At 45.3% G+C, this 25,013-nt stretch overlaps 1 protein-coding gene across 1 annotated transcript in view; it reads left to right on the top strand.

Annotated features, from left to right (window-relative positions):
• HPCAL4 (hippocalcin like 4) overlaps positions 1-22,256 on the top strand; it is a 103,893-nt gene extending 81,637 nt beyond the window's left edge. The window contains exon 4 of the mRNA XM_078680773.1: positions 18,245-22,256. Within this exon, the coding sequence (XP_078536899.1) occupies positions 18,245-18,442 (198 nt within the window). The 3' untranslated portion in view covers positions 18,443-22,256. The remainder of the gene's footprint in view (positions 1-18,244) is intronic.
• The last annotated feature ends 2,757 nt before the right edge of the window (positions 22,257-25,013 follow it).

Below are 25,013 nucleotides of genomic sequence, written 5' to 3'. Positions count from 1 at the left end.
CTCTCGCTGGTTGGTCACGCCCCCTGCTACATACTGAGAGTCCTCTGTAGCGTCGCAAAAGGCCTCACAATTTTCCATCTTTATTTTAACTGGCGAGGCCTTCCTGCCCCCGCCGGGGACCTCGCCCGACACATTTCCACATTTTTCTCTGCCCCGCAGCAGGGGCGGGCCACATGCGCCATGGTACCCCACCCGAGCCGACAGCTTCCTTCATGACCTGAGGGGCTGCTCTCCGCTCACGTGAGCTACCCTTCCCTCTTACCTGGGGCAATGCCCATATTCAAGCCTTGTGTGGGAAAAGTTTTGCCACACTAAAACTCTTGAGAAGACTCTTTGCATGGATCCCCTTGGAAAGTAAGAAATCAGCCACACAGGCCCTATTAGTTAGCAGGATGGACTATGGGAATGCACTCTTTGTAGGCATGCCTGACTACTTATTTCAACGACTGCAATTAGTGCAGAATGCTGCAGCTAAATTAGTATGCAGGAAGGGCAAATACAGTTCTGCCAAGGAATGCCTGAAACAACTCCATTGGCTGCCTATGCGCCAAGGAGCCTGCTTTAAGCTCTTGGGCCATGCCCACAAGACACTTAATAATAAAGGACCCACTTTCCTTCAGAATAGGATACACTTTTACCTTCCTGCTAGACCTTTAAGATCACAACATCTTGCCCTTGACATAACAAAGAAAATAAAAAAGAACAAAGCAGGAGGACGCACCTTCTCTTATTTGGCTGCTCGTCACTGGAATGAACTTCCAGTGGAACTTAGATTAACCACTAACTATAATCTCTTCAGGAAGAAACTTAAAACACACCTTTTTCCTAAAGACTGACCCACTACAATTGTCTAAACCAGCTTTTATCTGTTACCAGAGTCCTTAGCGCCGTGACATCCTTTAGGATAAATGATGCGCTTTATAAATAAATAAAAATAAAAAATAAATAAATGCTTGGGGCTTGCGCTTTGGCACACAGGCCAGAACAGCAGCAGCCACCCCGCCGGCAGGCTTCCGCGGCGGCGGCCTGTCCTACTTGAGGCCTCCTTCAGTAGGTTGAGCCTTCCTGCAGCCCTGCAGCCATCATCAGGCGAACCGAACCGCCTGTGCAACTCGATCGTCCTCCATAGGTTAGTACGATCGCCTATTACTTTAACTCTGTGCCTCGAACCTACCGCTCCCTACCCGAGAACTCACTACCAAGAGGACAAAAACGGAAGTGTGTGCCAGTCACCAGGTCACTGGCGTCATAAAAAGTGAGGGGGCCTCCCTGCACGGTATTTAGGGGGCCCCTCCGGGCTCAATCAGGAGCTCTCCCGGCCAGAGTTCAGTGCCATGGGGGCCCCTTGGAGCTAGCGGCCCCCGCACCGTGTGGGCTAAGGGGGCCTGTGTTACGCCCCTGCACCAGGTCACTATGTTAAAATGGTGGCTGCCACACAAAATGGAGGGTATATATGCTGGGCTATAACATGACCCAAAAATAGCCTAACCTGCTGTGGAGTCCTCTGTAGTGCACCAATTCCCCAAAGTCCACGGGGGCAGACTTCCCTCCGGTCGGCTGCCCCCCAAATCCCCATTTAGCTTCCACTGCTGCTGCCTTTGTGCATAGTAGGTACGCAGACCGCTCCCCCTGGGTTATACACCCACTATAGGCTGTCTGTGAAGATCGTTCCAGTATCTCCATTGATGCCTTGTAAATTGAATCTTGCACACTGCTGGCTTGTGTAAGGTGAGTCTGAGTGTACCAATGCTTCCCCTGTGTGCAGTAAGTAACTCTGAGCTTCCCACGTTTGCCTCTATGTACCCAGCTCCCCTGCGGTGTAGTGAGTCCGACTAAACCTACTGCATCTTGCGTCCTCGTCTCAGTCATAACTATTGAGGTGAGTCACCACCTAGAGAGAGACAATTTACTTTGAAAACACAACCCAATTTAAAAAAAAGATAACCCCTTCAAGCTGTGGATTCCTCCTTGTGCCTGGCCATATCCAGTTTTGGTCTGTACTTTTAAAGATACGTTTTTGCTATGTTCCCTTAAGGTTATTGTGTTTTCCACCCGGATATTGTCTTGCCTCTGAAGCATCAGAACACACTGAGCTCATGAGGCATGTGGTTGCCTGGTTACAGAGAATGCTGGCAGCCATGTTGCTTCACTTCTGTGCATTCTCATGGTTCTCATCTTGCCCACTGTATCTAATTAAGACATGGTGGTTGACAAACCTATAAAGTGCTAGTGATGAATTAGAGGTAAACTGAGAGCTCTCCTTTAGCACCTTTGTGAGAAACCTGGGGTTTCCACCCTTGAGACGGAGGAGTGTCACAGAGAATTTTTTGCACTGTTCTGGTCCTAGGAATCTGCTTCCATGCCTGCTTATGTAACGGTTCGAGCATTCTAGAGAAGGAATGTGAAAACACAGGGAAATCTTTCCTTTACTTTGTAACCAAACGTATCACATGGAGAGCTAAGAAAACAAAGCCCCAGCCACAATCAAGGTGATCCTTCTAATCTCCTTTAGGATGCTACTCTGGTGAATGCCACCAATTAAAAAATATCTTGCCCTAAAATGAGCATATTTTGCATCTTATTTTGCCCTGATGACTGGGACTTAATCCACTTATACTGTACACTCCTTCCTTAAGGATGTTCACAATTTGGGCAGATAGGCCGAAAGGGAAATACTCTCTACCAGTGCTTGCTTTATTTGAGTAACAGGGCCATTTCTATAAGAAATAACATCTGATGAACTCGGTGGCTGCAATGGCTGCTTCCGAGGGTACTGTCACTATGCACCATCATGTTTGGCTGAGGTCCTCGTAGCTTGATTCAGTGTATATTTCTTTTTCATCTTCCTTTCTAGGGGATTGTTGCTATTGACTCCTCTGTTTGAACCTTTGATTAAAAAAAACATCTGTGGACCCTGTTGCCACTCCTTCAAGGCCCTACTAGAGGCCATTCTTTTTCCAACTCCCCCTTATTTGTTTGTGGACATTTGCAGCAGTGTCAGCAACCTAGTGATTTCTTTCATTAGAGGACCTGAGTCCGGGGTCCTACTTCTACAATAGATACTGATCCATTACGCCTGCTTCTTCCACTGCCTCTCCTTCCCCCTCTCATGCATGATTATAGGGGGGATCCTGCGGTTCAATTGAGCCTGCCAGTAGGAGGTAGATTATCTTTCTGTACGACTGTGTGATCACCGGCTACTGGGTTCTTCAGGTGGTGGTGTTCGATTGCTGTCTGGAGTTCAAGGTTTGCCATCTTCCAGACTTTTTTTGGCTAACTTGTCTGCCCCATTCTTTGATTAGGCAGATGCTTTTTTGAAAGGTACTGTTGATGGTTCGAAATGTAATATGATTAGTCACTCCTATCAAAGAACGTCAGGGCTTTTGTTCTGTACTCCTTTTAGTGGGCAAGGCCAATGGGAATTTTTGACCCACGCTGAAACTTAAGTGTCTAAGTAAGTCCATTCAGCTTAGATCATTTGAGATAATTACATTGCATTTCATTGTGCGTTTGATCTGTTTGGGGGATTTCCTGTTTTCTCTAGATCTAAAATATGTTTGTTTCCATATGCAAACCCACTGCAGTAATCAAAGATTTCTGAAGGTTTGCTGTGCAGTTCTCTCACTGCCAATTTTTAGGTTCTACCATTCTGGTCATCTCCAGACCCTTGTGTTTTCTCAAAGTCTACCTTCCTTGGTTGTAATTCTGTTTTGCAATGGATAAAAGGTTTTCCTTATTTATAGGCTTGGCTGATTGCCGCCTCTTCTTTTTTCTGAGCTCAAGAGGAATCCAGTTTGGTGTGTCAGACGCTTTAGGATCATAGCTCCCTGGTCAATATTAAGAAGTCTCATCTTTCGTACTGACCTGTTGTGGGTATTTGTTCTCCTGGATCAGGTGGTTCATCTACATGTTGTCCAGATATACTCAAAACAATGGGGAACATAATTAATAAAGGATTATTTGCAGCTTCAGGGACTCAAGGTTTCTCTCTTCCCTACATAATGTTGGTTTGTAATAGCAGATGCTGGTCCGGTGGATTGGAGGGGCTACTATGGGGGAGCTTTACGTGCAGAGCCGCTAATCTCCTTTAGAACTTTTCCGATCCTCCAACTCGAGGGAGCCGAGTCCCATCTTGAAGACCCTCCAGATCTTCTCTCAGCATTTAAGGGCAGCTCCAGCTTGGGAGGACCAATAGTAAGGTGTCAAGGTCTTAGATAAACAGACAAGGAGGAACCCGATCTTTCTAAATATCAAATTGTTCATGAAATGTTCCTCAAAACGGAAACTCATCATCCTTCTCTATCTCTAGTTTATCCCCCAGGAATGGAGAATGTTCCTGCTGACTTCCTCAGTCGCTGGCATCCCTCTTTTGTCCACTTCTGCCTCCACAAGAGGATCTTTCTGCATATTTGTTGCCAGGGGAAAACTCCTCTATCGAGCCTCTGTGCCTCGTCAGTAAATGGTTATCGTCGTCTGTTCTGCATTGGGTATGAATGTTCCACGGCAAATGGGTGCATACTCCTCTATCTCTGGGCTTTTCTACCCCTTTCTGCTAATGCCACTCCTGTCTCTGTTATTGACAAATGTCCAATTGAATCTGGCTGATTTGATTCTGGTGGCTCTGCTATAGACCAGCAGGCCCTGATTTCTGCTTCTTTGGTCCTTAGCATTGTGGCATCTTCAGTCTCTCCTGAACCTTCAACAGCTTAACTTCATGGTTTGGAAGCGAGGAGGACTGTTCTCCAGTGCTGATGTTGCTCACGGATCTCCAGCAGGATCATTGTCCCTCTGCCTTAAAGTCTTATGCACATTTGACATCAGTTGACAAATCAACATTCCTATAAGAGGTTACAGCCTAGATAATTGAGATCCTTTGGATATTCTTGATTTCTTGAAGGATGTAGTTACTCTGAGTCAGGCAGTTTTCTCTCAAAATGTCCAGTGAGCGGCAGTTCAGGTTTTTTGATCTCCTTGGCTTGATTTATCTGCTTTGCTCTTTTGGCCTCTCACCTTTTCTGTAGTTTTTCCAATCACGGACTAGTATTCGCCTCTCCGGTTTCCCCAAGGGATCTGCCCTTAATATTGCGAGCTTTACTGGGGCCCCCTGTCAAACAGCTGTCTTGGATCTCTTTATATTTGTTGTCTGCTATGAGTCCTTTACTGTCATGAGCCATGTTAATTGAAGTTTTTTTTTCACAAGGTGGTTCTTCGTACGAGCGCATCTTTTTATCAAAAGGTTTCTCTTGCGTCCCATCTTTCATACAAATTGGTACTGCCTCTTACTTTATCCAAATCTTGCTTCTACTAAATATTCTATATTGCACTGTTGAGATGTCCACAGCTCTCTCCGTTTACCAGCAATGTACTTGTGCTTTTCGATTTTCTGAAGCAGTCTTTGGGAATGATGGTCCCTTGAGGAAAGCGGACTAAACCTTCTGTTGGCACTTGAAGCTCATTGCCATTACTTAAGAGCGACTTGCACTAGCATAATCCTGTTCTGGTATTTCCCTTCTGAGTCTCATTTTGAGGTTCTCTATCCAAGGGTGTCATCCTCATGGGCAGAATTAAGAGGTGTTACTTTACATGACATTGGGTGTTGCTTTACCTTACCTTTGTTGTGCTGCCTCCTGCACTCATACTTTTCTGAATCATTTTTCATTTGGCAGGGGGCTGGCGTCCAGGGTTTGGCTTGGGTATTTTGAGTGTTGTTCACAGTGGAATTTTTTAAAAATAAATTCCCATGGTGCTGCTGTTCATCTGTCGTCAGGATGGTGTTTGTTTATATATACATATATATATATATATATATACGATTTTGATCCCTACTGCCCTACAGCTGCAGTGAAGAAGGCAAATGAGATGGTAATGTGCAGATAACTTAGTGGTAATCTTCATTACTTTGAATCTTCACTTCCTTGTCTCAGGCTTACACCTTGGCTAATGCCTCTTTGTATGTTTAATATTTCAGGATATAGTCAGGGACAGGCAGGGTATATTATAGCTATGGGCGGAGAAAATACCAGTTTTTTTGTAAATTGCTGTTCTCCACCTGAAGATCCACCTCAATAGTTGGGTCTGGGATGAGTAAGTGAAGACTCAAAGTAATGAGGATTACTGCTAATGAAACAGGCCATTAACAGAACTTGACTAGGACCAAACAAGAGAAGGAAAACGTGTTAATTGCTTCAGTGTGTTGGATGAACCGTTCATGCCTGCTGCATTATGTGGTAGTGCCAACGTGGTGAATGTTTTATCCACCACACTAGCAAAGAAAATCTCTCTAGTGCAAGGGGATTTTTGGTTTTAAAAAAAAAAGGAAATCTTGACACGAGAGGAATGGTTGAAAAAAGTAATCATATGAAGTCAATATCGTTTTTGCATGGTCACTTGTTTGTTCTATTTTTGTCTGGGGTGCTGAGTCTAAACACACAGGTGGTGTACCATTTTTAATGGGAGTAGGGTGGGAACACTGGTTGGTAGGAAGATTCGGGTCCTCGTAGATTTTGGACCTTTTGCTTTGAAAAATTCCAAAAATGTGCGATTTTAGCCAAGGTTGAGGTTTGCAGGGGATTCTGAGTAAGGAAACATAGCAGGATTAATGCAAAGTGGGTTAATTTTGATGGCAATAATTTGATATCTCAACATTGTATTTTTGGGTCTTTCATGTTATGGACGAAAGGCCAGCCCACACAAGTGCAGTAGAGATTTGTTTTTTTGTGGGAGTTCTATATAGTACACACTTGACCTGAAGGTATCAGAGCACTTTACAGGAGCACCAGTTGTGTTACAGACAGACACATTCATTGTATTTTGTTAGGCATGGGGAGATTAAGGGATTTGCCCAGAATCACAGGCTGTGGAGCGTCCCTGCAGAGACACGCACCTGGTTCCCCACATCAAATGTTGAACGTAAGTGTCGGAACACAGAAGAGTAAGCATTTGTTATTATCAATCGAATTCCTCTTCATTTATTGCTTCCAAGTTTAAGACAGTGTGCAAGAAAGAACACATTTTGCAAAACACCCTCTGTATCACATGATAGTATGGGAAAGGCCAAATTCAGAGTTTCACACATCGTACTATTCCTAAACTCAGTAACTTGGGCACATTTAAATAATGCATAGGTTTCCTCATGCTCATTTTTGATTAATTAAATGTTACCATAAATTGAAGCATAGTCACTACAGAATGAAAAATCATTATAAGCTGCAACTCAGGTGTTGGCTCTGGGTGTTGTGTGTTGTTGGACAATACATGCAACCAAAAGGGTCTGACTAATGAATCAGTATACTGCTTTTGTAAATCTGCCATTGGGCAAGAAATTACAGTTGAAAATGCCAACTATATATATATATATATATTTTCTATTTTGTTTACAATATTTTTTATTCCAAAAAGTATTTTTCTGCAAAAACCATGAGCGATCTGCAAAAATTATTACCCCCTAGCTGAATTTGGAATTATGTTTAGATTTCAGAAATGTATGGACTTCCCAGACCACTTCTAGGTTTCACACATGTTGCTACGGCAAATTTCAAGTAGGTTGAAAGCACAAACAATAGAGAACACGAACCACCACTAAGAAAAATTCAAAAACAGTGGTTAAGAAAGTACTTTTTTATACAACTCAGCTTGTTCCTGAAAGCTGGAAAGATTGTAACATTAGCAAAGCAAACCCATTGTTGATTACATTTTTATTTAAAATAATATATGCCTTCATGCACAGCACTTTTTTCCATTTAAAAGAAGAAGAAGAAAGACACACATTTTGCTATATTTAGGCTATTTCTCAGTCCCCTCCAAGGGATTCCACATACATTGGGTATCTTTAGAATCCTCATCATATAGGAAAAAGAACACAAATTTGGCTTGGGTACCTTTGATTGAGAATAAAGTTATGAAGGTATAAGTGCCAAGTGCCCAAATATCAAAAAAGGGGTCAGCATGCAGGTATAAATGCCTCAGTAGCTATGGCGCCTAGTGAGAATAGAGTAGTGTTTTGCTTGGGGTGGTCAGCTATTGCTTGACGTATTGAGAACCCAACCGGGGGTTCTCTTCATTGGTGAAACCAACCACCTTCTGGTCTGCACACTGATACTCTCTTTGCCTTCCAGATTTGTACCAGATTTAAGCTCTAAGCAATTGTTGCCTGTACTATTCCGTTTGCAGAATACATTCCAAGGGAGTATAGAAACAGCATGCATCAAGAGAGAGACACCGCTGAATCTCAGGCTGTCCAGCTGCCATCACCAAGAGGCTGCGATGCTAAACTTTGACGTTCTCCATCCAGCCGAGTGCCTCCTAGGCTACCATTGTTTAACCCCTTCGACGCTCATGACGAGCTGGGCTCGTCATGAGGTAGCCTCCTCGCACGCTCATGACGAGCCCAGCTCGTCATGAATAATGTTTTTTTTAAAACATGAGCACAGGAGCGGAATTTCGCTAGCGCTCATGTGGTTAAATAAAAAATGTTGTTCATTAATGTATCCAAAAATGAATTAGCTGGTCAAAGTCTTCATAGGGAGGGATGTACTGAAAATGTGATGTGCAAAGGCACTGGTATCTGACCCGCTACTGACTGCTACTTGCCTGATCACTACACAGGCAAGAAGTTTCATTTGAAGCAGGATGTGTAGAACATTGAGACATGGATTGGGCTATTGGGTACTTTGAGGTGTATATAGTAGCTGCATGGCTGTGTGTTCCCCATTCAGGTGCCAGATCTTCAGGACTGCTTGCTTCACTGGTAGTGTCCACAGTGCCTCATTTGGAAACACATTGACTCAGTCTTCAGATGTAGGGTGAGCATCTGACTATGCAAGAAACATAGCAACAGTTAGGTTGCTAGTAGGATTTTCTAGATAAATCATACGTTGGGTTTACTGGAACTTAATGGTATAATGCACAGGTCACGTTTATGATTCTTTCTAGTAAAAAAACACTGAGAATCAGATGTTGCATCACGTGGGACACATGTTCTTTTCTGTTTTTGCGGTGAGAATCGCACACAGTGGTCATGATTCTACAGACCTTTTTTCAAACCTCAAGAAAAGGGTGTAACTACTTCAGTGCAGATTTTAGCTGTATGCTATTTCTCAGGTCTGCGATTGGGTACGAAATTAAGGACAGGAAAAAGGGTGCCTTAATTCTAGCGACTTGAATATCATCAGGCACTGGCTCTCTGTAAACTTTCAACAGATGGCCAATATAGCACCACTGGTATTGGTAATAAAGGCGTTAGAATGGAGACTTGGCAGAGTTTCTTGTTCAAAACGCCCCTGTAGCCAGTCTCATCCATGTTTTTGGTTACACAGTGATGTGAGGAATTCAGAAATTACAAAGGTTTTACATTTGCTTACAACTAGAGCGACTGCCTCCAGCTCGAGACACAACAAACAACATTTTAGTAAAACAATCACCTAGTACCAGAAGAAATAACAAACGCAAATAGAGGCCAGAGAATACTTGACATTGATTGTTACTAAAAGACATGAGCTAGCAAACTAAACACAAATGTAACAGCAGCACCGCTTTATCATTACGACTTTTAGGTTTGACAGATAATGTGTAGTTCCAAAAAGCCCAAAAGCTTGATGGAAAACCTCTCACATAAACACATCACCCAACAGTATAGGGGGTAATCTAACAGTGCTGCTTGAATCAGTTACCCAAAACACCAGTTAGCAAGCAGATACTACATATAGCCTCCAAGTGCTGTCTAAAGTATCCAGCACAGGCAGACTCATAAATGAATCATATCACATTGAACGAAGTGGAGGATTTAGACACCGCAATTCCTCCTGAGATATATCATAAATAACGAGTGAGGCGAATCTGTTGGCAGAACAGGTAATTCCTATGCCTGACTCCTTGTCTCCAGGTTATTGGACCCCTTGACCCTTTTGGGTCAAAAAAAGAATTTGGATGTGTGTGGGTCTCACCCACATAATTTGGCATGGTTTATCATTGCCCCCACCCACCCACTCTGGTAAGATTGTACCACAAGGGTGGACTCGACCCCAATTAATGGGGGACTTCTTAAGATCGATTATTTTCCTGGATAATACAGGGAGCCAGTTTATATTAAAAAATACCTTAAGGAATACCACAGGTATATCCTTTACCATGTGGTACCTTAGGAATGATTAAAATGTGAATAAAGAAATGACTGTATGTTTAGAGGTACTATGGCCCTATCATCGGTTGAAAGTGCTGATATAGTTTGGCCCACTCTAAGAGCCAGATAACTGATAAGAAGCATTCCTTGGGCCAAAAAGGATCCATCACTCTAATTCTATGAGTGTATGTTAGTATATGTATGTATATATTAGTAAAACTGAAATTTCCTACCTCTCCTTATTTGAATTTCAAGGCCTAGGGTACAAAGGAACATACGTTTAGACCATATGATACCATCCATCATGCTGGGGTGGGGTGAATTTGCGGAAAAAGCATTCAATGACACAACACACGTGATAGGGTGGTACTGTAAATCCCTTATCCAGGAAAATGATATATATCTTAAGAACTCCCTAATTAATTGGGGTCGAGTCCAGCCTGATAGTTCCATCTCACCAGGGTGGGATGGGGTGGCCAATGATGAAGCATGCCACATTACGTGGTTGAGACCACCACATCCAAAAGCGCTAGTATTCCTGTTATTACCGGAGGACCAAAGGACTACATTGACCAGAGAGCCACGGGGCCGCCAAGTGATCGCCTGCCCCTCACACCTGTACCGGGACTCCTTAAACTTCTTACGTCTCCCGCTCCGCGGGAGATGCTGCGCTAGTATTCCTGTTGTTACCGGAAGACCTTTGGGGTGCTGCGGGGCCTCAGACCTGTGTTAACTTTTTTTGATGCCCCTACCAGGCAGCTGGTGATTCAGGCGACGGTGATTTCCCGGCTGAATTACGCCAGCTCCCTCCTGGTAGGGTCTAATCAGGCTGAACTTACTCGCCTGCAGCGCGTCCAAAATGCGGCTGCCAGAGCTATAGTTGGTTTGCCTAGATTCTGCTCCGTCTCTAACATCCTCCGTTCCCTGCACTGGCTGCTGGTGAGGATGAGAATCCAGTTCAAGGTCTTATGTCTGGCCTTTAAAATTCTGAAGGGCACTGCCCCTAAGATCCTGTCTAATCTTTTATCTTTTTATGTCCCGTCTCGCTACCTCCGTTCTCTGGGCCAGGCACTTGGCATTGTTCCCCGGTTTAAGCTTTGCTGTGCCGGTGGCCGTTCCTTTCGAGTGAGAGCGGCGGTTATTTGGAACTCCCTTCCGGTTGAGATTCGACTCCTGGAGGATCATCTACAGTTTCGTAGGGCTATCAAGACCTTCCTGTTTTAAACTCTGTCCTTCTTTTTCTTTTTGCCCCTGATGTTACCGGTGTTGTGTTCACCTTGTCATGCGCCAGGACGCTCCTTTGCTGGAGCAGCTGTGCGCACAATAAATACCGATAACATAACATAACATAACTAAATTGCCCAGAGAGCCGCGGAGGCCGCCAAGTGATCACCCGCCCCTCACACCTGTACCGGGACTACTTAAACTTCTTGCGTCTCCCGCTCCACGGGAGACGCTGCGCTAGTATTCCTGTTGTTACCGGAGGACCGAAGGACCAGAGGACTACATTGCCCAGAGAGACGCGGGGGCCGCCAAGTGATCGCCCGCCCCTCACACCTATACCAGGACTACTTAAGGAACTACTCGCCTCCGCTACGTGGGCGCGCGCCGGTCGAAGCCCGGTCCAAGGGCAGGCCCGTTTGAGCCTGTTGGAGGCCGAGCGTGGACGGGACGGGGGCCTCCCTCTTTCATCAGAAGTCTACGACGTCGGATCAGGTCAGTCATAAATAATTGTGATCTTGCCTGTAGACGGGAGCCGATATTGCTAAATTTATATTATTTCCCGCAACAAGTCTTTGCTGTGAACTTCGGTAATGGCGACCACAAAAGCGGGAAAGGGGAAGAAGCTGAGTCCAGGGGGGTCGTTTATCGGAACACTGGATCAATTTTTAATCAGGGCGTCATCCATGTTGACCCATCAAATCGACATCACGGAAAAAAGGCTATCACTGGACTCTAATTTTGACAAACGATCATCACTTGGTCGCATGGCGCAGGTATCAACGCCACACCGGCAAGACTCCCAAGGTATATCTGCAAGGGGGGCAGGTACTGAGGGTCTACACGTGGTCCAAGTAGAAGCAAGCCCCCCGGATTCTCCAAACCGGTTGGATATTGTTTCCCCCGTTGTCTGACCTGTGGTTCCATCTACCCCGGGCCTGCCTTCTAGGAACCAACAAACTAGCCCTGCAACCAGATCTGGGAGGGATGCGGAAACAGTGGTAGTAGTTGCCAAAAGGAAGCGAGGGGGTTCCTGCACCAAATAAAAGAAAAGCCAAAATTCAGAAACCCAACACGGGTGGAGAGGGCCAAATGTCTACGGTAACAGAAAGCCCAGCTCTGTACCAGTCGCTCGAACAGTTGCCCATGACTCCCTCAATTAATAATGCCACACCATTAAATGAATATGGAGATGAGTTCTGGGTCAAAATGGAAAACATCTTTCTAGAGACTTGCAGACCCCTGCACGAGAGACTTAATGCTATTGAGAACAGACTGTTGTGTGTGGAACAACTGCATCTTTGTGCAGAAGGGGGGGGGGTGTTGTTCAAAATACAGATGCTAATACTATTAGCACACTCCCCTCGAGGAGTGCTAACGTCCCTTGTAATCATCCTGCCTTGCTAATAACCAATTTAGATGGCCCTATGCCATTAACGACCTTGGCATTGGGGCAGTCGATCCAGCCGAGGGAGGTTGCAGTGACTAATTCTAACAGCAGTAGAACTTTTGAGTCTGAGAGGGGCACTAAACTCCCATGTTCCATCAAATGTGAACTACCAGCTACAAATGAGAAATGCTTGGATCTCCCCCCCGATTCTGCCCCGTATGTAATAGTTCTTGCGGGGTGCCTTCTTTAGTCCAGGGGAAGAGGGAGGACTATGGTGATCTTAAAAATAAATGCATATACTGGCTCAATCACAATAGGCCTCTTCCACAGCACGTCTCATGTGAAATTCTTTTCGTGAGATGTGTTGAATGGGTAGGGATACGGGAGAAGAACATTAAGGGGGATTGTGTAGTTGTCAATTGTAGGGATCATAGGGTGGTGGAGTACATCGCTAACTGGGTACCATCAAATCCAGGCACACAAATCCAATCACTCCCCCTGACCTACTTCTACCCAACTCCAATGAGGGCCAGAGGACAACCGCCTTGGGGCATCCGTGAGACCTGGGGTTCCAGTATCTGGGATACACAAGCTGCCCGGTTGGGAACTAATACCAACAATTGTACCCCCAGGCTTGATCTGTTGGTACTAAGTAAAAGATATAGCGTCCTCGACCAGATTGACTGACGGCAGATCCCTGGTCCATTTCAACCCTCCACTGGGGACGCGGAGGGCTTATCTATTGCCCTCAGTCGCCCAGACCCCTGTGCGTGAACAAGCAAGGTACCTAGCCCCCAGGAGGGTGGGATGGCTGGTAACAATTCGGGGTGTGCTGAGGGAGGGACTGGGCAAGGTAACCAGGGACTTGATACAGTCAGGGGAGCTCCCAACCCAGTAACTCAGGTGGTCGCTAGAGGCACAGTTTCCACAGTAGAGGTGGGAAGGACCACTCAGTGCGAGGGAATAGGGACTGGCGAAATCATCACTGATAGTATAGCTGAGCTCCCAACGGCCGTAGGGGATGATGCAAACCCAGTGGAACCGGATACCGGGGCGGGTAAAACAAAGGAAACGATTAACATCCTCTCCTGGAATGTGGCTGGGATCAAGCACAAACTGGTGTGCGCAGAATGGGGTGCATTTGTGGAGGAGAGTGATATCTGCCTATTCCAGGAGACTTGGGCCCTGAATGGCATACAAAGGAGAGGGTATTCTACCTTCAGTGTACCGGCAACTACGAAGGGGAGGAGTAGACCAACTGGGGGTTTTAGCATTTGGGTTGGTACACACTTGGGGGCCCAGGCAGCTCAGATTCCCACTGGGTCATTAGACGTCCAGTGCGTCTTGCTCACATTTCCAGACAATAGACAAACTGCTATTATAAACATCTACTCACGACCAACTGCGAGCGGGAAGGAGTCTGATACTATCGACCAACTTAGGCAATTTACATTAACTCTCGACCCATCAATTATTCTAATTGTGGGTGGCGATTTTAATTGCCAGTTTGAGCAGATGCCATCCATGATGGGCTAGACGATGAGGACCAGCTCTGGCATGTTCCGGAACCACACCTTCCAGTAGTTAGAGCCTGGACTCCCCTGGTGCTACAAGTCAATTCATATATTCTCGGGTCCTCCCTTAGAGCCTGCAATGGGCAGACGAAATGAGATAGACCTGGGCGCATGACATTCAATAGAGAAGGTCATAACTCTATTTTGGATTATATCCTAGTAGAACCTAGAACCTGGGGAATGGTCCTGGATTTCAGGATATATGACAGGAAAGATAGTGACCACAACCCCTTGGTCCTGATGTTAAAACCAGAGAGCATGGGTATGTTAAATCTACCACTGGATCAAAATCTGGTTGGTCCGCCGCTTCTACTTACCAATAACAGACGGAGAGTCAGGTGGCCGCAGATATTAGCCTCCCCAGATAAACTTGCGGATGTGTATCGAAGGGCCCTGCCATGTTTGAGCGACATGGGCAGGGTCCTGGACAATGACATCCACGAAGGGTTCGGCAATGATCCCTTGAAGATACATAAGGGCCTTATCCAGAATCTCTCTGATGCGTTTTTTACTGAAGGAAGATCTAGGGCGAAATCAGTGGCACCACATCCCTGGTATAATGCCCACTGTAGAGAAGTAAAAAAAGAATTACTCCATGTGATTACGTCACAGGACAAAATTAAGATCAAGCACTGTCGGCGCCTCTATAGGCTGGCCATTCAGAAGGGGAGAAACGACTGGGAGGCGGCCAACTGGGAAGATCTCAGAGTGGCACTTAAGTCCAAAGATTTTAAATCCTTTTGGACAATTATTAGCTGTGGGAGTAGGACAGGTAACCTGGCCAATGAACCAAATATAGCAGCATCGGCCTGGGAATTGTACTTTGGGGCTTTGTATTCCTCCCCGAGCAACGACAGCCCTGATTTCATCCTCCCATGTCTCCACCCTGAGGATTACAGGGAGGGGCCCTGGGAGATTACTTTGATAGAGGTAGAGGCTGCTATTCTGAAATTGGCCCCAAACAAGGCCCCGGGTTGGACAAGATACCGGGAGATTTATATTGTTTCGAATCAAAAATATGGGCCCCCTATCTATGCATTCTTTTCAATGCCATATTAAATGGTATGGATCTCCCGGATACATGGCGGATGCTGAAATAGTTCCAATTTATAAAAAAGGCTGTCCCCTCAAACCGTCCAACTACAGGCCAATCAGTCTTATTGATGTAACGCAAAAACTGATGGGCCGATTTATTCTAGGAAGAATACAGAGTTGGATGGAGGATAATCAGGTTTTATCTCCTTTCCAGGCTGGTTTTAGGCAAGGGACATCCACGGTGGACCAATTATTCAGACTGCAGGTCTTATACTGGAAAACTGCGATTGTGGAGAGTGGCAGTCTCTACATGATCTTTGTTGACCTGCGGTCAGCGTTTGACCTGGTCCCCAGAAACAAACTCTGGGAGGTAATACATGAATTGGGTTTACCATGTTATCTACTCAATGTCCTAATGCGACTTCATAGTGGTACTTATGCGCAGGTAAGGTGTGGGAAGCAGGGAGAAATGTCAGGACATTTCCCGGTCACCCAAGGGGTGCGCCAGGGCTGTGTCCTGGCTCCCACCCTATTCTGCCTCTATATTAATGGGCTGGTTGATCACCTCCTTGGTGTAGTGAATATTGATGCCCCGAGATTAGCCACCGGTCGGGTGCCCGCATTGATGTTTGCGGACGACACCTTGTTGCTGTCTAAGACCGCAACGGGCATCCAACGAATCCTCGATGGCTTTGCAGATTTTTTTATATCAAGGGGACTTGAGATAAACTTAGATAAAACCAAGTTCATGATTCTCAACCCGCCGAGGCAGTCACGACAGCACCCTTGCCTGGGCGGAATTCCACTTGAGCGAGTGAAGACCTTTGAATATCTGGGTATCACCTTGGGGGAACACTTGGAATGGGAGCCGCATATGGCCAAAGCCGTGCTAAAGCTGACAAAGGTGGTGAGGGGCATCCAGAAGCTGCATAGAAAGTCCCAATTCAAGCCTGCGGGTCCAGTAATCGAAATTTATAATGCCCAGGCTAGATCGGCAGCATTATATGGGGCTGAACTCTGGGAACACCAAAAATATCAAAATTTAGTTAAGGTGGAACACGCATTTCTAAGGAATATACAGGGTCTTCCTTTTAGCACCCCACTTGTACCACTGCGCATGGACCTAGGGCTACTCCCTATTGAGGAGGTTATGTCCTTATGCCCACTCTTTTATTGGAAAAGAGAGTGGTCCGTGCCGGAACTCCTCTGTTATAAAAACGAATTTATGGAAATTTGGGATGCACTGAGAAGTAAAAACATCAAGTGGCTGTCTCATATAAAGTTAACCAGTTGTATGCTAGGCCTACCGGAGCTGTGGGAATCCCCGGAAGCTGCCTATCCGGAGATATCCAAAGCTGACTTGAGCCGCCAGTACAAGAACCATAATCTAGCATCCCTGCATGCGAGTACTGATGGGGGTAGATTGACCTCGGAGTTCCTCCAGGTTAAAACAGAATATAAAAGAGAGGAATTCCTAGATCTAATATTCCCTGCAGTAGCAAGAAAACTGTACGTGCAATTCAGGTTTGGCACACTACCGCTCAGAGCTCTTACCAGTAAATGGGATGGAACAATGTGCAAGGAGTGCCCAGCGTGTGGTTTCCACCTAGAAAATGAAATTCATGTCCTATTTTTCTGCCCAGCATATCAGGGTCCACGCAAGTACTGGCTAATTGCTATATGTAGAAACATAGGTTTCCGCCAGTGTGTGCAAGCATTCAGGGTGTTAAAATATGACACGCATCCCCCCATCATTTTCGCTGTCTCCCGTTTTCTGAATGCTATATGGCACAAAAGTAGGAAATTGATTAGCGCACGCAGCGTCTAGTACGTTTTATTGTATTTTAAATGTAATGATGTTCGATAATGAATTCAAAGTTTAATATTTTTTTTATATTGAGTACAGTATTTGATGTATTTAAATTGTGTACAATGTGTTACTTTTATTTATTATCTTAAATACTGTTTTATATGTATTTTATGAACTTCTATGGTCTTTGGTGGCCGAAATAAAGTTATCGAACGAACGAAAATAATTTTTTGACCATTAAGGAATCCAATAACCTGGTGACAAGAAGTTAGGAAAAGGAATGACCCATTCTGTCACTAGATTCACTGTACTAGTGATTTATGATGAGACTCAGAAACTAACACCAAACAAGAGCGAGCATAGTAAAAACATTGACCAAGCCACATTAGGGTAAATAAGGGTAGCAACTTTTGTCAAGAAAGCCAGCTAACATAACAAGGCAAGGCGAGCACTGCAGTAAAGACATACGTTTACATAGTCATGAAGCGATTAGGACAAATTTAAGCAAATTGCATGAAAAAAATTAATATATCACCAAGATATTGTGAATATCTGACAACAGAAGAGCTTCCTTAATGTGAATCATGACAGACACGCTTCTTTAGATGTGTGGCGTTGACTACCTTCTACGTATGGGTTCCATCCTTGAAAAAGCAGATGTTTGCTGCTTCCTGGCATGGGTTCACTTAACGACTCAGCAATACTATATCTTCCTTTTTTGGATCTCTTGGAGTTGCTGGCACACAGGCAGTAGAGTCCAGTGATGAATATAATTGTCCTTAATGAATTCCACTAAAGAATCCCTTTCCCACCCAGGGTCCAGAGGGAAAAATATCTTTCTAGGGTTGTTACAAGTAGACACATTGCATGCCTACTGCTAACCCAGTGTGGCCTGAGTCTGTCTGTATCTTTTCAGGTCTGTATTCACCAACTTACAAGCAACCAACTAAACTCAACCTTGATGCCCGTTTTCTAAAGTCAATCATACTGTATTACCTTTACCTTCCCTTGGCTTGTATTGAATTTCATTGCTCTCTTCATTGAACCTTTTCTTTCTCTGTTTCTCTCTTTCTATGTCTGCCCTGCTCCTACTCTAGGCCATTTATAAGATGGTTGGGACCGTGATTATGATGAGAATGAACCAGGATGGATTGACCCCCCAGCAGCGTGTGGACAAGATCTTCACCAAGATGGACAAAGACAAAGATGACCAGATCACTCTCGAGGAGTTTAAAGAAGCCGCCAAAAGTGACCCCTCCATAGTCCTGCTGCTGCAATGTGATATGCAGAAGTAAAGACCCCTCCCCTAAGGAGTCCCACCTGGAACACTGGAGCCAGAGAGCACCATGACATACAAGATACAGCCTCCCAACTCCAGTGCCCCCACATTGCCAAACTGGGATGCTTGAGCCAGAGTGTACCCCAACATACCAGATACAGCCCCCACCCAACTTGTCCCTATACATTGCTAAACTGGGATGCTTGAGCCAGCGTGAACCCCAACATAACAATTACAGCCCCAAACTTGTCCTCACACATTGCCAGACTGGGATGCCTGAGCCAGCGTGAACCCCTTCCTTAGCAAATACACCATCTGCCCAACTCTTCCTCACACATTGCCAAACTGGGATGCCTGAGCCAGTGTGTACCCCAACATCCAGATATGTCATAGCTGCGCCCTTACTTGTTCTCATATATTGTCAAACTGGGTTGCCTGAACCAGTACCCAGCACATAATGTGAGTTTCAGCTTCCTGTACACCATGCAAAACTTTCAAGCCAGACACCTGAGCCTTTGCTCGATGGTACGCATGCTACCGTTCACCAATGTCTCATCTGTTGCACCTCAATTTCAAGAACACCAGGCTGGACCATACCATTTCTAAACCGGATGGGAGGAGCCCATAAACACAAGACAATATTATTGTGAATCGTCTGGTTTACAGAACTGTCATTTCTGGGGCCAGTATGTATCCTGCCATGCTCACATATTCTCATCTCCTTTACTCTATTTCCTCAACTCATGCGTCTAAAAGCAAAGTCCTGAAGAGTCTCAACACTTGCATGTGACAGCTATGGCCTAACCCCCGCACGTCTGTGTGTTCCTCGTGTTAAGTCTCCACAAGAGACTGTCCCTCAGTTTCTCCTGAAGCCTGAGTGAAGCACAGTATGGCTGCTTTGCCCCTTTACCTACCTCCTGCTTCAGGAGTTTACTGTGGACACAGGTTGCATTCACACTGCATTTGCTGTTTTCTTCTGGACTTCTTATTTTCTCTCTCCCCTTCCAAGATCCTCTGCCCGCCCACTCCTAGACGATTTCATGAGGCGCTCACACCGGACTCCCTCCCGATACCTTCCCCTTGATCCATGCTCACTCTGTGGCATCTCCCCACTCGAGATACCTCTCCTCGGACACTGTCTAAATGTCTCCCTCCCTAGGCCCTTTGTTTACGCGAGGCCCTTATCTCCACCTTGTCCTCTCCTGAGGAGCTTTTACAACACTGTTGATGAGTTCCTGTGTAACTCTTGAAGAGTACACAAATGACGCGCATGGAGCGTACATCTTACCCTGGGATATATCACATGCCTCTCTTGAGGAGAACCTTTCTGTTTATGGGGTACACTTCACTTTGCTTGCTAATGCCTCTGATTAGTGATGTGCCCTCATTGTGATAACACCATCTGTGCCAACCATAGGCAGCTCCTCTTCAGCACTGGCCTCCTACAAGGGGTTCCGCAGTGTTCCTCACTTGGCTTGTGTTGCATTTTCCGTAAAAATCTTCCAACTCTAGTGTTCCTTTTCCCAAGAGTGTTTTTCAGTGTTCTTCAAAAAATGTACATATTGAAGCTACCTGCAAATGCAATGTTTCAATGGAACTATTCCATGTTGTCCTTGCTGTACATATTGATGCTATGATCACCGGAGGACTTAGTTTTGGGGTCGCCCTCAAAGGTCATGACCGAGAGTATTATTTAGGGGGTCTGCTTCCCAGCAGGCCCTCTCCTCGTGTTTCTGCCCTGCCAGGGAGATGAACATCCCCCTGAATCCAGTGTGCAGACCCAGCCCCTCCCTGAGGTCCCTGCAGCCGCCTGACGTCCCTCACTTTTCCTTGCCCCAGTCGGTCCTCACCGCTCCTCGCCCTTCCTCAGCTGGGATGCTGTTCCATAGGGGTCACACGTTCTCCCTTGCATATGGCAGATGCGATCAGGCCCCTGGCACAGTACAGAAACTAATTATGAAATATTTAAGAAATGTAAAATGTTGTTAAACTGTCAAGAGTGGGTTTGAACCGGGGCTGTATCAAAAAGGCAAGAGGTAGAGGAAGTTGGGTTAAATGAAGCCACTGTTAGGAGCAATTGTCCAACATGGATAGTGGGACTTTTAAAAGAGAGCTTGTCTTTTGCCTGCATACCATAGACACAAGCTGATGAGAACTCTACACACAGGAGAACTGTGTCCTGTCCACACACCAGTAGACCCACGCGGAGGAGGGACCCTTACAAGAGAGGATGTGGTTCATCTGCATACCAGCAGTTCCAGACAGAGGAGGGATGCTTGCAGCAGAGAGATGTGGTTTGGCGGCTTGCCTGCACACCAGTGGACCCATGCCAAGGGGAGATCCTTACATGAGAGAGATGTTGGCTGACCCCATACCGGTATACCCAGGCTGAGGATAGGAGAGAGATGGGGGCTGTCCAGAGACCAGCATACCCATTCTATGTGAATATTTAACTCATCAAATCGCTACCATTGGTTGTGTATCAATAATATTGCCCACCAGTGTGACTATTAATTGTGGTGCCTCCACTCATAGATTAATTCACACCCAACCTGTAAAGGCTTCTGTGATACCAAGTGGGAGCAGTACTTGGCCTGCTTGTATATGGTCTAGACATGTGGCTAGCTAGCTGAACCGCTGCTTGTATATGGGGCATTGGTAGACATTGCTCTAAAAATAAGACCAGAATAGCACACTATAAATGGCCTGGAACACTTCCATACATAGACTGTGGCTCTCTTATTAAGACTTTAGATGGAAGGACATGCCATATGGTGGCGATTTGTCTGTGCCAAGGAAAGTGGGTCACAGCAAAGCAAGTATTAGTGTGTGCAGGCAGAAAAAAGAGGTTGAGTGAGAGAAGGGGTACAATTATGCGAAATGGAAACAATAAGGGGCGAAGGAAAACATAGTGCAGGGAGTGCTTATCAGATCTTATCAGATCACAGGAATGTGAAGCAAAGAAGGCATGAGGGTGAAGGCCAGAAACAAAGGCCTCTATGTATTAGTAGAAAGGCAAGAGGGAGTAGACAGATGGGTGCCAGATGGATGGATAGAGCAATAATGACGACTAAACACAATTTAATGGAGGAGCAATAGATGGGAGTAGATGATGCATGTGAGATTTGGATGAAACATGGGGCCTAGAGATGAAGTGAGTAGATGTTAGAAAGCACTGATTGATGGCAGATGGAGAAGGAAGATACTTGTTGCGACGCCATGTCTGGAGCTCTCTTTCCGGGCTCCACACATGATCCCGAAGCTCAGCACTAACAGATCACATTACTCCTATCACAATCACCTTTCTCCTATCAATGGACTACAGATGTAGTCATTGCTCACTGGAACATTTGAAGAAGCACTTTGGTACTTTGACAAGAGATGTGAAAGTGCAAAAGAAATGCCACAGTACAATACAAACCCTGCTAGATAGAATTGGATAGTGAGTGAAGGGTGGACTGGAAGAGAAGGTGAAGTGACAAGTGAATGAATAGGTCGGATCCAGATTGAGAGACAGCTTTGGTGGTAAGGGAGTCAGTGAGGTGGTGGAAAAGGGACTTGTTCAAATGAGGAATGAGGAATCGAGTAATCTGGGAGAGCTGGAGGGAGAGAAGGAGTCAGTGTCTGTACAGGGAACACAGGAAATTCATCTCGCACCCATCCGCCTCTTACCAGCTCCAGAAACCCACCCTTGACAGATGTTTCATTGCACATGTGTTTTGGTCTTCTTATTGTGAATTTTTGGTTATTGTAATAATTGTTAGAAAACGTGAACTTGTTATATTTTTTTAACTGAAAAATAAAGTATCTGACATGAGTCGTTCACAGAACGTTGTTGGTGTTTAATTGACCCGCGCCTATCCAGTTCATTGTGGCTTTGGGCTCAAATTGAAACTTGTTTTGCTCTCGTCTAGTTGTGTGTGCTCTAGTTTTTTATTCATTAGAATCGTCCGACTGTGTGCAAAGGTGACAGCTTGTTTCCTGGATGACTCAGGGATTGAAGAAGTTCACAGAAGTTCAAATGTCCACAATTATCCCTGAACAATATGCGGAGCCTGTGTTTTACAGGCGTGCACTTGTTTTTTTGACAGGTGTGGTTCTTGCCTAGCGAGTCCCAACTGGTCACAAAACTCAGGTGACTGAAACAAAGAAGGAAAGAAACACTAAGTAGTATCAAGGAAGTCAAGGTTAAACACGGAGAAATATAAGACAGAAACAAATGCATCTTGTAGATTAAGAAGGATGCCTTACAACACCGACTGTGCCCTGTAATAATATTTAACATGCATTTGTAGCATTTAGTATAATGTATGCAGGTTAGAAGAAAAAGTAGTTTAGGAAAGGTCTGACATGGCCTAAGTAGCCTGTGACTATCTCTTTTAGACTCCAGACACGTGCCTGCTGTGGCCGTTGGGGTGCTCCCTCTCTCCCCATTAGAGAACCCCTGTCCGTCAAGTGACTATTTTGAGCAGCAGCACCTCAGCCGGTTAGCGTCCTGCTCAAACGTGATTCCACATTGTAAGACAAATGCAACAGGTGTATGTTTCTTTAAAAGGCTTGCACAAGAAGCCCTTCATCACAAGTTCTGTCTCATTCCTGATTTGACTGGAAGCACACTTTCTGGACGAATCATGAATTACCAAGACCTACAACATTGACATTCTCAGCAGGCTTACAATAAGGGCCAAAGTGCCTCTGAAACATTCCATTTCACTTGCTTATTATTCACAGTGCTGGTTCTGCGCATGCTCCTACTGAGTTAGAACCACACCACAAATGTCTATAGCTTCAGTAAAGAAAGCTCTAAGGGCTTGGTGTAAGACTCTATTTTGCTGTCACAAACCGTGCGACTTGCACAATCCTACGATTGGCACCCCTAAAACAGCGTTATGAGATGTATAACCCCCCCCACCCCCCTTTCAAGTTTTAAACATCTTTCCAACTCACAGAAGTTCTGTGTCTAGGGGCATCCCCCTCCTATTTGCGATTTGCAGTGGGATATTTACGACCGTGTTTGTGGCTGCAAACCATTGATGAGATTCGAACATCCAGGTTGGGGTGGTATCTTATTTGCAAAGATAAAGTTGTCCCTGTGGGGCAGCTTGCTTTTTGAGAATCATGTCTGGGGGATAATGGGCGAGCAAGTAGTGTTTCAGGGCGAGGACCACTGCCTGTCCCCACCCCAATATTTTTCGAAGTAGGATTTTGTTTTAATGAAGCACCTTACTTTTAATGAAACTTGGGCTTTTAAAAAGTTATGACCACCGTCTCTCCACTCCTTATCTATTGCAGGTGGTTCCAAATAGTGACCTGTCTAAATAAAATGTATTACACGGGTCGTTTTGAACCCTTTGTGAATGGGCATAGTGTGGTAAACAAAGATGCGTAGTCCACTATGTAAGTTAAGATCCTTTATTGGAAGTTCCTTCCAAGACAAATAGATAAGAAGTACAGAAGTAAAACCCCACCAGGAGCAAGCTGTTAGCAGCTCAGCCTGAGTTGACCAACTGCCACAGACAGGTAGAGAGAGACACTGTGAGCCAGAGAGTCACCCAGGCATTCTATGATGTCACAGATGACATGGTACAGTCTATCAAGTGAAGAACAGTGGAGAGGACATTTACTACACATCCTCTTCCCTTATGGAATAAGAGCAGAATAGAGAACACAATAGGCAAAATACCTAGACCAGTGGAGAGGAAATTTACTACACATCCTCTTCCCTTATGGAATAAGAACAGAATAGCAAACACACTAGGCAAAATACCTCAAATGCAACATCAGCAGGAAAGTACAAAAATAAGGTGTTCAGAGACAACATTAGCATGAGGTATCACTTGCAGAAAACATATGAACGAAGAAAACCAAATTTTAAAACTATATGCCACTCCCTTAACGAAACGACATGGTTTCGAAAAACAAGACCAAACCAGCTAATCTAAGTGGTCACACTCACAACCTCCCCAGACATGGGTACACCACAGGGTACACACCCTAGAACTAAAAGTGAGTGTAGACTGAAACACTTGAGAGAGACACAAAAGAAGTGAGATTCACACAAGAAAACATCAAGAGAGCAAACCCCATTTACAAGAATGCACCAAAAACCAACTACCCCCTAACAATACATGTCGACCTCAAAGTCTTACGAACATTAAACCCTGGCCACGAGCTGCATGAAGGTAGACTTCGAACAAAACAAACTCCACCAAAAGCAGGGAACAACACAGAGTATAAATTACAAACTCAGAATAGGGTTCACTACAAGACAACATGGGCACAGACTACCCGCAACCAGTCCACCTCCCCTGAGAAGGGTGCACCGCAGGATAAGAACAAAACCCTGGGAACGAAAATGGGGCATGGACTACCCACAAACACTCAACCTCCCCTGAAAAGGGTACACCACAGTATAAGGACATAACCGTGGGAGCTAAAATCGGGCATGGACTACCCGCAAAAATCCAACCTCCCCTGAGAAGGGTACACCGCAGGATAAAACAAAAACCCTGGGAACAAAGTGGGGCATGGACTACCCGCAAATACACCACCTCCTCTGAAAAGGGTACACCGCAGGACAGCAGGAC

Source organism: Lissotriton helveticus, chromosome 3_1 (assembly GCF_964261635.1).
Source record: "Lissotriton helveticus chromosome 3_1, aLisHel1.1, whole genome shotgun sequence".
NCBI classification, from domain to species: Eukaryota; Metazoa; Chordata; class Amphibia; order Caudata; family Salamandridae; genus Lissotriton; species Lissotriton helveticus.
Note: the sequence above shows the minus strand (reverse complement) of the source record. Positions and strands in the feature narration are given on the sequence as shown.